The following is a 15,962-nucleotide window of genomic DNA, read 5'->3' as shown; positions in this document are numbered from 1 at the left end:
AAGAGTTGAGCTACAGAATAAAGTGTCTCTTGGACTGAGAGCTGAGCATACAGATTCCTGTAAGTCACCTGCAATGTGCACATAAGTATCAGAACTATAAGAAGATGATGACCTGGTCTGATGCAGCATGTGTTCTTTAACATCACATGGTTGTTTGGGTGTGTATTGATTGCCTGAGATTAGAAAATGGACAGATGGATGATTATCATGGGAAACATTAAACCAAGATGCATTATGGGAAAAAAAAAAGATGAGCAAATGGAAGTAAGATGATGTAAATGTTGTGCTGGGAAATGTCAGATCTGTCCATTAATGTAGATACATTGACTCCTTTCACTGCATGAACATTATTACCAACAACAACCCACAGTGAATCAGATTATCTAATAATTGTCTAATAATTTGTCTTGTGAATGGAAAACCAAAGAAACCAATCAATCAATCAATAGCACTTTTCATACCAACATTTAGTACTGGCACACAGTGTGCATTCCATGTACATACACACACTTTTAGTTTACTTCCCAAATTGCTTGAAAGCGGCCTTCGTTGAAGTACGAACCAGACGCTGACCTGAGCTGCATTGCCTCCAGATTTTGCATCACTGTCCTCTACACACTTGGTATAATGAATCTTGTTGCAAAAAGATGAAACTCGGTGAGAGGACTCTTGGTCAATAGTGTCACATGCTTTGTGATTTGATGAAAGGTTCTATTTGCGCGGCCTGATGTGTATAGCTCCCTAATCAAAGACTTATATTTCTGTGACAACTAAAATAAATTACTCCATTACAATCGCCCACCTGCCCTCTCCCCAGTATTGATACCTTTTTATTACTAGAGAGAGACAGATGGACAACACTGAAGATTGTGGCGAGCGACGCGAAGCCCCGAGAATGTGTGCTTGTGGCCGTGTAATGTCATGTCACGTTCGAAACTGCACAGAAGTAATCAAATAAGATGATTAGAGAGAAAATTACACATGTTCAGCCCCGCAAACATTTCTGACATAAAGCGCTGTGAAGGGTAACTCCGTGGCCAGAGCTCCAGTACAGACTGGCCTTATTACAATACTTCAGCCAATTTGGGCCTGCAAGCTTCACTTCTCCCATCAGCAAGTGAAAGAGGGGAGAATTTGGTCTGAAAGCCCAATCACACACAGCGCTCTGAGTTCAGCAGGTGGGGAAGTAGCAGCAGCAGGCTCCATCAGGCAATAATACAAAGTTAATGATGCAGAATGGTGTCTTTCTCCATACCAAAGAAGATGTCAATACAGGATGTTTAAGAACGCTGTTCCTAATTACGCTTTTTAAATTCACCACTGACGTGATTGATGATTTCAAAGGGAGGCATTATTGATCCACTTCACAGACAAGTCCCATCGATTGCAAGTCTAGAATGAATAAAAGTTTTTTTTTTTTTTTTTTTTCCCTTTATCTCCCCCACTGAGAGGGAGATTGTACAATCAGAGCATCAGTGTGACCTATATGGGTAGTTTGGGAGCTAAATCACCTCTTTTAAAAAGCAGTCTGAGCAAGGACGAACCGAGCAGTGATTGCTGAATCGAGGGACCTTGGGGGACCTTCGGGGCGTCACATAAAATGTAACAGTTAAATCTCACCACCATCTCATTTATCACATGTGGGAATTCATCCATCCGTTCATTAATCTGTGGGATCCTTTACAAATAGCCTGTCTATGCTGGAGTTCTCAGCATGATAAAGTTCAGGAGCGGCTGTTTTATAGACAGTCAGCCGGCTGCGCACCATCACGCCTCTCACCGCAATCAGCGGTGATGGAGTGATGGATGCACTGAAGCCCTGACAGATTGGTTTTTTTTTCCCACCTCTGCTCCCTGTTGACATGCCCCATGGCTTGTGCTTATAATTCCATGAACTTTGTTATTTCTCATGAGGAGCGAGGTTTTCTTATTAGTGCAGACGCTGCCAGTTACCGCATGTCTAATCCCAGCCAGTAAATCAGCAAGAGAGATTGCCGGGGCAAACAGCTTGGTGTGGCAGTCTGTCACCGACTCCACCTGGTTCAGCAGCTAAAAAAAAAAAAAATCTGCATATTCAGGGAGATTTGACCTGCTCCTTATCAATGCAATGTGTTCTATTTGAATTACAGAAAACAAGATTGATTAGGGCAGTGAACGGCGGCAGTGAAGAGAGGTTTTCCATCACACCACGCCGAATCTCATTGGCAAGTGCACTTCAAATAGCAAAGTGGGCTACAGCTTATGATTAAATGGTCTGCAGGCGAAGCCTTTTTGTCTCTTTTTGAGAGAGCGAGAGAGAGAGGGAGAGAGAGAGAGTGAGTGAGTGCGCTCTTTCTGAAGGCCAAAGTTAATGCAGTCATAGAAGGAACTCTGATACACTCCCACGTGAAGTGGCCATGTGAGGAAAGCCCGGAGGGAAAAGAGGCCTTGAATGAATTTAAGAGAGAGGCAGAGAGAAAGAGAGAAAGTTCAAACATTGCTGATCCTCAAATATCCTTTTGGTTTCTGGTTCAATTGGAATTCGGCTGTAAGTGTCTACTAAAAGCTCCATTTTTGTTGCCCCTCCATTTTAGAGTTAGATGATGACAGATTGCGAGCTACCTGATATCCTTCATCATCCTCCCCAGTGGAGGTGTTTGTTCCACCCCGAGCAAGTCCTGGAGGACTAACAAACAGCAGCCGTGTGTGATGGACTATGGGGAGACATCTGCTCTGCGTGGCTTCGGCCATACAGGGCGAAAACAACATGTTACAGTAATCTATCAATATGCAAACGCTGTCCTTTCGGTCTGATGATTAACCTCACAGACTCCACACTTATCAAGGCATTATATCAGCTTGCCATTGTGAATTAACAATGAAGACTTACAGACAACGCAGCAGAGAGCGTGCAGTGTTTTTCTCAGGTTGGCATATTGCTTTAAGCACCGATGCTCAATATATCCTCAGCAACATTGTCACAACTGTGCTTTGAGCGCCCTCGGGGATAAGCTCTGTTCTGTGTACTCAAGGGACAAGCGGGAAAGAAAAAGTCTGCACGGAGCAATCTGATTTGTGGTTATAGGCGCCGCATCCCTCACAAAGTAATCTAGAGAATATCACCCCCGCCAAAAGACTCTTTGAGCACTGTCATCCATTTTAAACCGCAAGTTGCTCATGTCAGCAGATGTGTTTGTGCATTGTGATGAGCTGATTTGGGACTGCTGCCGGCTGATTCCAGTCTCTGAATGTCTTACCTGCTGTACACAGGTGGCTCCCTCACTGGGACCCTGCGTGTCCTCTGGGAGTTACACAGGATTTGGTGCAAAATGACGCATGCATATGGCGTTACGGAGTTACTCCATGTTTTACTGTAAATGTAACCTTGTAGTTTTTCTGCATGTCACAATGATTCCAGGACAGCAAATGTGAAAGATTGGCTTTCCTTATACGCACACAGCTTTACTAAATAGGATTATCTTCCATCCTGTTCTTTTTTTCCCCCCCCTTTGTTTCTGAGTCGTGCCGCTCTTATGCCGTCATTTTGTGTTCACTCCGACCCTGATCTGTCATTTTTGATTCAGGCAGTGACACTTATTCAATTATTCTGCTGGTGCAGTTTTTCTTTAGTCAGTGGAAATTTAAGTCAATATCCCCATGCATATGGAAACAGTGATAATGTTGTAAATCAAGTCATGAGCTGCTTGTGACAGAAAATTTTAAACAGAGATGATATCTGGCTTTAAAAGCTCTGGGGTTTGTTCATACTAGAGATATATCTTTGACTTTGGAACAGCTTGCCTTTGCACAGCAGACGTGCACGTACTTTATCTCTTTTAAATCAATTCTTGGGTTTTAACACAATATTTATATTAATGTATGAGCCTCTCATTTTAATGGATTTATTTTTATTTGTCTTTTAAGTTTTTTTTATTGAGTTATGTACTTTGTGTAGAGCACTTTGGCTCCCTGTAGTTGTTTCAAAATGCTTTATACATAATGGTGGAATCATTTGGGGGTGACACAGTAGTGTAATGGTTTGATCAAGGGTCAAGGCTTGCTCAAGGATCCATAATTCTGGGATTTAAACCGGTGAACCGTCGATCCTAAGTCCACTTCTGTAACCTCTAAGTCACCATTGCCACATGATTCAGAAACTGCATGTTTCAAACTAAAGGATTCAGAAACTAAAGTATTTTTAAAGAAATGTAGCATTTTTAACTTTGCCATCCTCTGCTCGGTGCAGGATGCAGCGAGGTGCAGTTACCACAGCGGTCGTTAGGTGGCGGTGTAGTTTATACACGCCCCTCGTCTGGACGCTCTTCAAACCGGAAGTGGCTTTTCTTTGGTCAAAACAATATGGTGCCACCCTGTTAGCAATGTGAGAGTAAAGAAGCACGTCGTAATTTCCCAGATAAACTCTGTGTTACCGGATAAAAAGAGCAGCGGCTGCTGGTTTCGGGGCTTCATGGCTCTCAGGGTGTGCGCTCGCTTCCTCAGAGAGTCTGCCGGCGTGTCCCGGCGGCTCGCAGTGTCCGTCCCGCAGGAAAGTTCGTCACGGATGCTCCTCACCGCGGGTCAGTTCCTTAAGGCTTTCTCCATCCTGCTTGTCAAACTTTAATTCAGCATTTTATGCGATGCTGAGTTTCACTGAGTTGCGGTAACTGGAGCTCAGCGGTGAGCAGGGACGTTTTGAGGATGTAGAAAGAAGAAATCAGGGGGACGTTTGATTTGAGGGTCATGACAGTCAGTAAAGCTGTCATAAGGATGCTTTTGTCTAAATTCAATGACCTTATCGCCGTAGATGTATGTTATAAATTGTTTAAGGGGTTCATGGTTGACATGTTGTGAACTTTCTGTTTTCATCCATCTTCTGTACCTTTTTATTCAGCTTGTGTTGCTGAAGATAATCCCAGCTGAGAACCCTTTCAGCATTTCTCCATACAGAATAGAAAACTGAACAAGTTGAATATTAAATGAAACAGGAGAAAATTAAATAAGTATTATTACATATTAATATGCATATGCTCTAGTCCAGATTTACTAATATAAGCAGGTAAAGGATAAAATTAGTAGAAAACACAGCAGCAAACACTATGTATATAGAGTTTTAAAGTCTACTAGTGTCAGAAAGGAGGGTGGCATGAGCCTCTTTCTGAAGGTGCTCCTACTGCTGGACAGGAAGCCATGGAGAGGCTGAGACATTGTTCAGGATGGACCTCAGCTTGGTCCGGATCCTCCTCTCCTTCTTGTGGAGTGCTTCAGTCATCCCTTCATCCCTGCCTAGTTTATGGTCTGTGGATACTTCCAGATGCCCCCGGTAGGCACACCACGCACAGGCCCCAGTGAGATGGCCAGTCACAGCAAACTCAGAAAGGCCCTCCAAGCCCATCCTGGATTTAAACCAAGGGGGTTCTCGCTCTGAGGCAAAGGGGTCTGCATCCTGTTTTTTCAGTCAGATTATAATGAGATTATTACAACAAATGATGTAATAGTTGTATATCTGAGATAAGTGCTGCACATTGACTCTGTATCGAAAATTGAAGCACAGGCTCCAAATATTAAAGACTAATGAAAATTGAGTGCCATTTTGGTGATAGGGCTGTACAGTGGCATAGTGGTAAGGCAAGTATGTGTTTTCTCCAGGTGCACAGCAGTGTTTTCCTACTACAGCCCAAAGCATCAGTCATGGCTCTAATTGGCTCATAGAGCAGATTAGATTGTGAGCGACTGTTTCTGTGTTTGCCGTTTGCGGGTGTAACCTGGGATCGACAGCAGCTCACCACAGCTCTAATTTGAGGAAAACAGCATAGACATTATATGATTGTTAAAAATATTGATAAAAAGGCGGAAAGTGGGGGGAAAAAACAGATCTCTATCACGTTATTATTTTTCTGTTTGTAGGGATTTTATTCCCACTTCCAAAGCCAGTGTGACAGTGCTTATTTCTCACATGTTCTGAAGTTTGTCAGTTCAGATGTATTGTTTTGTTTTTTGATCTGTACCATGTGGGCTGGTACCGATGTGCTACAGCAAAGAATAATTCCTTCTTTTCAGTTTCAGATGTGATTATTGTGGCTCATTAAGATCAGCAGTCTAGCAGAAAAAAAAAATCCAGTGTTTTTTTCTGATCTGATTGGAGAAGCTTTTAGAATACAGTTAACAGTTTGTCCTTTCATGCACTCAGTATTCAGTCAGCGTCATGGAGGCCTGTGGCTCTGCTGAGGAAAACTATTATCAACGCAGTTCTGATGAGTTATGTCGATAGAGATAGATATAATGTATTAAAATATAATCAGATTTTTTTGACAGTGACGATTCAGTAGTACTACATGATATACTTTTTTTTAAATTTATAGTTTATGAGAGTGTTGATGTAGGCTGTATCGCAAACACAGCACAACACAGCAGTGAATCAGATGTGAAAGACTCCGAACGACATTGCTCAGACACTTTGCATATGGGAGCTTGCAGTGGTGGATGATTGGGTTTATCCATCTTCTACACCGTTCATAGATTTCCTGTAATGCTTTTTAAGGTTCAGAGTTGTGTGGTGTTGGAAGTGATTCCAGCTAACAGTGAGTGACGGGCTGGAAAGCGCACCAGTCCCTCACAGGGGAAACAGAGACACAGAAAATCACACATATTCATATCCATAGACAGTGCTGGGAGTGTGGAATGAAACTGGAGTGACTTCAAACACACACACTCCACAGAAACAAAAAAAAAAAACGGCCTTGAACTGGGAATGTTGTCATTGTGAGGAGCAAACACCACTACTCCACGGTGGAAGTATTATTTTATACGTGTGTGTGTCCTTAAAATCCTGTTGTGTGTAAAAAACATGGTAAAAAAAAAATACAACAGCAGCGAAGTTCATTTGCATCCATGAAAGAGCTCCAATGGTTCAGAGCATTTCTTATTTTTGATGTAATATGTTGAAAGTATTTCCACTCACAAAACATTTGCAAATGTCATTTACACACAAATCAAAATCTTGAATTGTTTATCTTCAGTTTTATCATTTCCACTGGTGAAATTTGTGCTTGTTGCTCTCAGACTGTTCAGAAGTGGAAAAGCATGACTGGAAACAGTCTTATGTCAGTCCTGTGAAATACTGACATAAAAAAAACATTACAATGTCCCTTCAAGTTGTTCCAGTACAAGACTATAAAAGCAAGTTTCTGTAATTAGAAAAGTTTCTGTGGTTAATTGTTTTAGAGGAAGCGTGTGAATGGATCATTACACTGCGTCGTATTTCCATCCAGCGAAGCATAATGCGTCAGTTAGCGAGCGGCCCTGCAGGCAGTGAGGTGATGGAGATGTTGACATCTTTGCAGGAAGCGCCGCCTGCAGCCGAGGAGGACGGAGCGGATTTATCTTCACTCCTGCTTGTTTTATTACATCAGAGGCGTTTCTCAACAGACTGATGAAAGGCAAAGTAGCGGAGGCAGACGGCGGCATCCATCGCCTTCCAGCCTCTGTTCCACCAGACAGGGGTAACTCCACCACCGCCCCTCAAATTTACACCTGGAAAAGAAAAATACTGCAGATAACATTCTTCCACAAGTTTGATTTTTCACTTTATTTTTGATTGTTGTCAATTTTTTTTTCTCTTTTGTCATTCAAGGTGAGCATGTATCATTATTAATGAAACATCCAGATCAGCCTGATAATGCAAAGATTTTAAAAGTGGCCATAATCGGGGCCCCAAATGCCGGGAAATCTACATTGTCCAATCAGCTCCTTGGCAGGAAGGTATTGCTTTCTCTTCACAATCTGTCTTTTTGAGAAGGAGTGATGCCCGCTTCGTAAAGCCAATCAAAAACAATCTTTTTTTTTTTGTTTTTTTAAGGTGTTTGCTGTGTCCAAGAAAGTGCACACAACACGAACCCGTGCCCTGGGCGTCCTGACAGAAAACAACACACAGATAGTAAGCATTTCTCACTCCTCTCTTGATATGATCAGATTATAGTTTGAGAATCTGTCAATAAATGTGTGTGATGCTTTGTAGGTTTTACTGGACACTCCCGGTCTGACCACCCCATCAAAGGTCAAAAGGTGCCTTCCTCATTTAGCGTCTGGATTTTTTTTTTTTCCCGTTTGAATTGTTTGTGGTGGTATTAATGAACAGATCCTGTGTTTTCACAGACACCAGCTGGAAAAGTCTTTACTTATGGATCCGTGGAACACTGTTAAAGAAGCCGACATGAGTGAGATACAACGTTTTTCTGATCATTCAACACAAACGACTGAGAGCGGTTTGTTAGAAATATCACTTCTGCTTCCAGTGGTGGTGCTGGTGGACGTGGCCGACAGGTGGATGTGCAGCAGGCTGGATTTTGAGGTGCTGAAGTGCCTCGCCCAGCACCCGGATATCCCGGCGATCCTCGTCCTCAACAAGGTATTATTGCTCTGATTATCATACAAACACAGACAGCGTCGTCAGGCATCCTTCACATAACCAACACTGTGGCTGACTCACTGATAGATGTGTGATAATGTAGCACCTCATATCGACGCAATTCTTGATGAAACGCACTAATAACACTGTACCTCTTTGACCTACACCGATCTGTTCTGGGATTTTTAATCTTTTAGTTTCAATAGGTTATATTAAAATTTTAGGAAACGAAAACCAAAAATAAAGAAATAGATATTTTTCTCTCCCAGGTCCAAAGATAGTCACTCCTACTCTTACTTGAAAACCGCAATCCGCATTTCTCAGGGCTGTTCCAGAGATCTTCACTCCTTCCTTTGTCCTCCCAGGTGGACCTGGTGAAAGTTAAGGATAAGCTGCTGGATGTCACCGCCCTGCTGACGTGCGGCGTGGTTAATGGGCGCAAGATACGGGTCAGGCCCGTGATCAAGCCGCCGTGGGCTGAAAGGAGGCCAGAGAGGGATCCGGAGCCGCCGGCTGACAGGGATAATGCAGTGCCTGAGGACGGCGCTGAGCGGGACTCGGCGCTCAGCAAAGAGCAGCTGGCGGCGCTGAGGAGCCAGCAGGGCTGGCCTCACTTTAAGGACGTCTTCATGCTGTCCTGTGAGGATAAGGAGGACGTGGACTCTCTCAAGGTACCGGAACACCGGGAGGAAATGAAGAACTCTGTGTCAGATTTAGTCTGATGTTCGTCTCTCTTCTTGTAGAGCTACTTTATCCAGACTGCAAAGCCAGGGCGGTGGCAGTACCACAGCGAGGTGCTTACCGACCAGAGTCCAGAGGACGTCTGCACCAACATCATCAGAGAGAAGCTTCTGGAGCATCTGCCCCAGGAAGTGCCCTACTCTATGACCCAGGTGACTGAGAGGCGGCGCTCTGACTGTAAACTGTCGTCATGTCACACTGATTCTGTGTGACGTCCTTCAGGGTCGTTTCGTCGTCTGAATCTGCACACATTTTTATAGCAGTTTATCCTACAAATACACAAATAACATACAGTGTCTCTGCTTTCAGTCTATCCAGCTGTGGCAAGAGGGAGAGAACGGTGAACTCGATATTTCTGTGAAGCTTTACGTCAAGAAGCCCTCTCACATGGTGAGCTCTACCGCATGTTCAAGAGAGTGTGGTGCACCGTGTTGAATTATTTGTCTCTATAAATGCTCAACATCACTTAAAGGTCTCATTAAGTAGAAGCTGATGTCTGTATGCAGGATCAAGGTTCACCTCAAACCTCAGTGGACATACATCTAGTTTATACTATATAAATTGAAACATTTTGAGCCTTTTATATTGAATTCCTTATTATTTCATCTTATAAGTCAAAAATATCAACTATACAGTATCTTGAAGTAGAATATTTCTCTAATTATCATAATTATTCCAATCAGAAATTTTAATATTGTATTTTGTGTTGAAATAACCAAATAAGTTTACAGCTAGCACTTCTCAGAAAATACTTAGAAAGTCCAAAGAAAGAAAGAAAGGTCTTTGTGAATGAAACAAAAATACCCAAACAGATAAAATAAAGTGGAAAATGCTGAAGATGTGAATATATAATGCCTGTGATTGTTGTGTTAATTTCAGTGATGGTGAAACGACAGACTGAGTCTGAATCAGCTCGCTGCTCTTCCTCCCCTCTTCTCTTTGCTTTCTTCCACATGTGATCTGAGCGTCCTGACGGCATGTTGTGAGCCGCAGCTTGTTTTTCCAGCACACTTCAGCATCGGTGCCGCTCTCTCCCTCTCAGCGACACCTGTAGCCTCTCTGATGGCTTCGGAAGTTATTCTTCCCTCCACATACGTCCAAATTGTCTCTTCCGTGTGTTTTTACCTCATAAATGTTTGAGCGGCCTCTCTGGCCCATCCATATTTAATGTCCGAGAATATTTGAAGCTACATCTTTGGTGCTAAAATGTTTCGAGGCCAGTGACCTCCGAGAAGAAGTTCCTTGTGCCGCCGCTATCCTTCAGATTTCACCGTCGGTACAGGAAGGGACTGCAGAGGCGTAGCTGAGTTCAGCTCACGTGGATGGATGCTGGTTTTGTTTGAAAAATGCACTAAACTTTGAAAGTTTAATTCTTCCTTTCGTGGGAATGAAAAAACCCACAGAGCGCACTGACTGAACCAGAGTTTCTTTTCAAATCAATCGTAACAGGCATATTAAAACAATGTTTAATGTTGGATTCTTCTGCAGTCAGGAGAAGGATTCCAACATATATTCAGGATATTTAAGCCTACAAATTATATTTATTCCACCGATTGTAATTATAAATATTGCCTTTCCATCATATATAAATAAAAACGGAGATGTAATTCATCAATACATTCTTCTGTTGTCGCACAAAATTAACATGATTAAGACGTATTTTATCTGATGAATTAAAGTCTTTGCTATTTGCTGAGCAACACTGTTCTGCCTGAGTCCTAAGTGTTTGTCAAAGTCCAAATAGATCAACTATTGGGGATTTAAAACGTTTAAAGACAACTTAAAATGAGATTAAATATAAAAGGAGTGTTCAAACATAAGGTTCACAGGCCAAACCCGGCCCGTCAGACAGTTCCACCCTGTCTGTCAGACAGTTTCCAGTAAAAAGCTTGTTAAAAGTGAACATTTTCAGCTTGAAATCCATCTGTTTCGTCTAGTACAATAAAATACTTTTACATTGTTCATTTTTACAGGTAATGTACGTTTTATAAAATCTACTTTGAACGACCTAAAATTTGCACAAACTAGTGCTCATGGTATAACTCTGAAGCTAATGCTGCAATGCTAACTTTAAGGTAGTGAAATAGCTGGGACGAGCTCTTCTGGGTCTCTCCGTTGAGTTTTGTGCTTCATACTTCCTGAAACGCCGCTGCCACAGTGGACGCAACATAATTCATTGTTTCTCATTTTAACTCTTGGTAAGATCTTCTTGCAACGAAGGTCAAACCCTCTCCAGGTTTCGTTCCAGTGCACTTTGAACTGAATTGGTTTTTAAACAGAAAATCTTGTCTTTTCGTTGTCATATCTGTAGAAAATGCTGATCGGCACGGGAGGAAAGACCATATCGCGGATCGCCCAGGAGGCGGGGGAAGACCTGAGCAGAGTCTACCTGAGGGTCGTCCGCCTCAAACTCTCCGCCAAGCTGAAGATGTGATCAGATGGACGGACTCTCACACACATTCAAGACTCTTGTTTTTTTTTTTGTTTTTTTTAATTAAACTAAAGTCAGTCGCAGGATTCCATGATGGAAGTTGCTCGTACCCCATCCACGGTCCCAGAAAGCCCACCGGCGTCCTCCTCCTGGAACAAACGCGGCTAAATTGTGACTTGAATTGTCTACTTTAATGCGTCTCCGTCCCTTTCACCAAAGCCCAGGAGACATTATTAAACAGGTTTATTTAAAGACGTGACCCTCTGTGCTCTCTGTTCTGGGGAGGGGTGAGAGGAGCTCCATGTAGATGTTTGATAAATGTTTATTTAAAACCAAACAAAGCTTCCATATAGTGCATCAATGATTATGTATTTTTGCTGTTTTCCCTCTTTTTTCTTTTTCTTTTTTTTTAAGCCGCCGTGTATTTTAGGTAACAAACGTGACACAGACTCTTCGTCAGATGGATGTTTTGACACAAGTTTGACGGCGTGTTCATGGCTGAGCAGGTCTGGCGAGCCGCGAAAAGGCCGATGGTTTATCTTTGGCTCTCAGAGCTTTTTACTTGGCGAGCGCCGCGCGCAAACACGGCGCTGTAGATAAACCGGAGTGGGACCTGCACAGTCATGTTCACTCAAATGTCCCTGATGTACCATCCAACCCCGCTCCCTCCACTCCCACATCACTTTAGCCTTTGAAGTGTGGCCATCCATCCCTGCGATGATCACTTTTTATTCTGCTGCTTTCTTCTTCTTTTTTTTTTTCTCCCCCCCCACCTCACCCTCCCGTCTTCCTCCCTCTGCTTTTTTGGCTTTTATAAAGCCCCGCTCTGCCCCTGAGGGCCGAATTGTCTCCCTAATGGAAGGCAAAATGGAGCACTAACCTGATGCTAAAATGGGTCAGATAATGGTGATTAGATTCATTCCCGCTGCCTGTGAGTTAACTCGACGGTTACTCTATCCGGGGCATCTTGATGAATAACCAGCTAGTGGCCTGAAGCGGGGGAGGGAGGGAGGGAGGGAGGGAGGGAGCGAGCGAGGGAGGGAGGGAGGGAGAGGCCTTGAATGTCTCATAGAAGCTGTGTCAGCCCCTCAAGCTCTCGACAGCGGCTGCTTCCCAGTGATTAGACGAACCGGTTGCTCGGCGCAGATCTCCCCCCAGACAAGCCAACCGCGGCTCGCAGACCTGCGAGCCGACGCGCATCAGCTGCAGCGTTAACGTAATCCTCTGAACACAGCGTTCGGAATGAAAAATCATGTTTTCCAATGAAACAACGAGGCACTTAAGGAGATTTAAGCTTTTATTGCAGATGCAACTGAGAACCATAATAACAAAAAAAAAAAAAAAAAAAAAAGCTCCTCCTCACACATCCGTCATCAGTGCTTCCTCCTGGGTCCTCGTGGTCTCGACGACATTGAGCGAAGGCCGCGGAACCCTTACCATTACTAAAACTCAGTAATGGTAACGGTTTGACGGCCTCCCTCTTAAGGCGTGTGCGGCCTTCGGCCCTCACGTGCGTCCGTGCGCCGGCGCGGAGGGGGGATGAAACCCTGGATAGTACATCATCTATACTGTAGTGTCTCTTTAATGAACTTACAGTATAAGATGATATCCTGTCCAGGGCACAAGACTGAACTCTGAGCTGTCGGGCCTTAATGCGGCTGGGATCTGGAAGGGGAAGAGAAGCGGAGACGTTGCTGTTAAAATGTTGGAAACCTTCCTGTGGATGTTGCCCTCTTATATCAGATCAAACAAAGTGATTCACTTGAAAACACTTTAAATATTGAGTCATTAAAACCACCAGACTTCTATTTTAACTTGTGGGAGCTTTAAAAGGTGCTGTTTGACCCTGGGGTCGTCCTCCAGACTCACCTCCTTGCGGGCGGCGTTGCAGCGGCGGTCCTCGGTCCACATCTGGTTCCCAGCCTCCGGACTGCTCTGCCTGTGGGGCTCCGACACTTAAAGGACCCCGTCGGGCTCATTAGCATACCGTGATGACATCTGGGCTGGACCACACTGCAACCCCCCCCCTTCTTCTTATCTGGTCCGAACCTGACTGCCCCTGTCCAGCAAATTGCCCCCCACACCCTTACTACACCCAGCTGGACTTCTCAGAAAAGTTACACAACAATCCTGCGGCTCTGGAGCCACACGGGGGTTTTTTTTTCTTCTTTTCGTTACATTAATCTAAAAATATTTATCAAGATTTTCTGTGCCTAATCAACAAAAACATGTGTCGAACATTAATCTTTTAAATGGATTTATTGTCATCGTGGTGAGACAAAGAGAGAAAAGATCTTCCAAAAGCATAAAAAGTCTAGAAATTAGAAAGAAAAACATAAATAGCGTGAAAATATCAAATACAGCCTGTAAAACAGGACCTCAAAAGCAAAAGAAAACAGTTTGGCAGCATCAAAGAATGAAAAATGACAAAACAACTCCATAAACCCCAAAACTGAAAAAAAGAGGAAAATGCAGTTTAATTTAATGTGAACAAACTCAAACATTTTAGTTTCTCCATTTTAGGAATTCACTTTATTTCAGAGTGCTGCTTCTTTTTTCACCGGCCTTTTATTTCATTTGTTCTGTTCACTCTGTTTTGAGGTCAACATCAGGCCTTTAGTCCTCTGGAGTTATTTAATTTAAAATTGTCCTTCACATGCCATCTATCTATCTGACTCTTTTTTTTTCTTTTCAAAAGAATTTGGTGATTGATTTTTGCTATAACTGTGATCAAATGTAGTATTTCTATATTATAAGTTGAAACAAGCTTCAGTCCTTTGTCAATATAGAATAACCCTGTATGAAAGTCTGGTTTTGAAGGTTAAATTAAATGTTCAGCTCCATACTTCTGACTTTTTATTTAGTGGAAAGAGTGCAAAGATTTTATTTTATTGGAATCAAAAGACACCTTTCAGTCATTTTTTTTAATGTGAAATTGTATAAGCTGATATCTCAGATGCCTCTTTGTCTCATTTCCCCAAAAGTTCTTCCAGTTTAGTGAATGTGGCTGATAGCATGACCTTTCTCCGTCACACCCAGTTAATTAAAAGATCCCTGCAGTCGGCCAGAACAGCCAGTCTGCGCCGTCTATTAAAAAGTGTGGAACTTTATCTCGCAGTGTGGCCGTAAATCCATTTGCTCACCATCTCCTCAATCCTCAGTATCTGGTAGTGCCTGGATTTATGTGCGATGGCTTCACGGATTGGAATTTAATACTACGATATGTCAGCTGATGTCATGTTATCTGACTTATTAAACGCGGCGTATTTCTTCTTCATACGCTCAGCCAGATGGCAGGATATGCAGAGCTGATATGATTTTTTTTTTTTCCTTTCTTTTTTTTTTTTTTTTTTATTAGATGTGTCACATAAGACGCCGCGCGTCAAATTCACAGCTTGGAATGCCGTCCGGCCTGCGACGGAGCAGGTTCGCTGCAGGGGGTTTGTCTTTTATTCCTGACAGCTTGTCAACATCCCAGAAGAAATAGACTGTTGTGGAACCGGGGAACCGGGGTCCTGATGAGGGTTTAACCCCCTGCCTCATTAAAGAAACTCATCCTTCCACCCGTCTTCTGTTCTGCTCCATCCAGCTCAGGCCCATGGGGGGGGGGTTAAAGAAGATCTCAGAGTAGATCCAGGATAGATCACAAACACAGGAACACACCTCTTTGTTTTATCATGGCGTCTGCAGAAGCAGCTCTGAAACATGCACCTGCTCCAGCACGACGCTCATTAATACAGAAATATTCACAGTGCGCTCATGTTTTCACTTCGCTGCTATTTTAAGGTCAGATTCATTCATCACGGTTCTGTGCAGCGTGTAGTTTCCCAACGAAGCTCCAGTGAAGGAACCCAGAGGTGACACTTGCTCTTCTGGGTCTGGTCTGGGTGGGTGGGACGTGGAGGGTGGTGGGGGTTGCCATGGCGACACATAAAGCACACCCCAGTCAGGGTGTTGGCTCTGATTCAGGGTGTGAGAGTTCCTCCTGTGGGCCCAGATAAAGATGGAGGTGGGACTATCAGGGTGGGAGGGGTTTGGTTTGCCTCCAGTTTTTTTTTTCTTTTTAAATTTTATCTCCTGCTCTCTCCACATTTGCTTTCACAGATAAGTTCTCATAAAAAGAGAAGTCAAGAATGCTTACTTTTGCTCAAGAAGCTGGCTTTATCTGCAGTGACCAGGGAACTGTTGGCTGTTAGGAGAGGGAAGGTTTTACATGATTCTTATAGGGGGGGGGGAAACCTCCCCATTGCATCAACCACATGTGTCTGACCACACCCGAACCTCGTGCAGCCAAACCCCCCCAGTGGCTCACGCCATGTGCAAAGAGGACTTTATGTTTATGAAACTAAGAATAGTGAAACAAATGACAAATAAAATGAAGTTTAGAAACGTTATTTTGAGGATCAT

The 15,962-nt window shown here is 43.3% G+C and overlaps 1 protein-coding gene across 1 annotated transcript; it reads left to right on the top strand.

Moving 5' to 3' along the window:
• The first annotated feature begins 4,346 nt into the window (after positions 1-4,346).
• eral1 (Era-like 12S mitochondrial rRNA chaperone 1) lies at positions 4,347-11,809 on the top strand. Its single transcript, XM_030100915.1, has 11 exons — positions 4,347-4,556; positions 7,320-7,478; positions 7,610-7,737; positions 7,835-7,912; positions 7,994-8,040; positions 8,131-8,192; positions 8,271-8,383; positions 8,749-9,054; positions 9,127-9,276; positions 9,434-9,514; positions 11,436-11,809. The coding sequence occupies exons 1-11, from the start codon at positions 4,448-4,450 to the stop codon at positions 11,556-11,558; spliced, it is 1,356 nt and encodes a 451-aa protein (XP_029956775.1). The 5' UTR covers positions 4,347-4,447; the 3' UTR covers positions 11,559-11,809.
• Positions 11,810-15,962: the final 4,153 nt, after the last annotated feature.

Source organism: Salarias fasciatus, chromosome 10 (genome assembly GCF_902148845.1).
Source record: "Salarias fasciatus chromosome 10, fSalaFa1.1, whole genome shotgun sequence".
Taxonomy (NCBI): Eukaryota; Metazoa; Chordata; class Actinopteri; order Blenniiformes; family Blenniidae; genus Salarias; species Salarias fasciatus.
This window is presented reverse-complemented; position numbering and strand designations above follow the sequence as displayed.

Excerpts from the sequence above, each read along its gene's own strand:
- eral1 (XM_030100915.1), top strand. The coding sequence starts at position 4,448 with ATGGCTCTCAGGGTGTGCGCTCGCTTCCTCAGAGAGTCTGCCGGCGTG. Across the intron at positions 4,557-7,319 it reads ACGGATGCTCCTCACCGCGG|GAAGCGCCGCCTGCAGCCGA; the intron begins GTCAGTTCCTTA and ends ACATCTTTGCAG. Across the intron at positions 8,041-8,130 it reads ACCCCATCAAAGGTCAAAAG|ACACCAGCTGGAAAAGTCTT; the intron begins GTGCCTTCCTCA and ends GTGTTTTCACAG.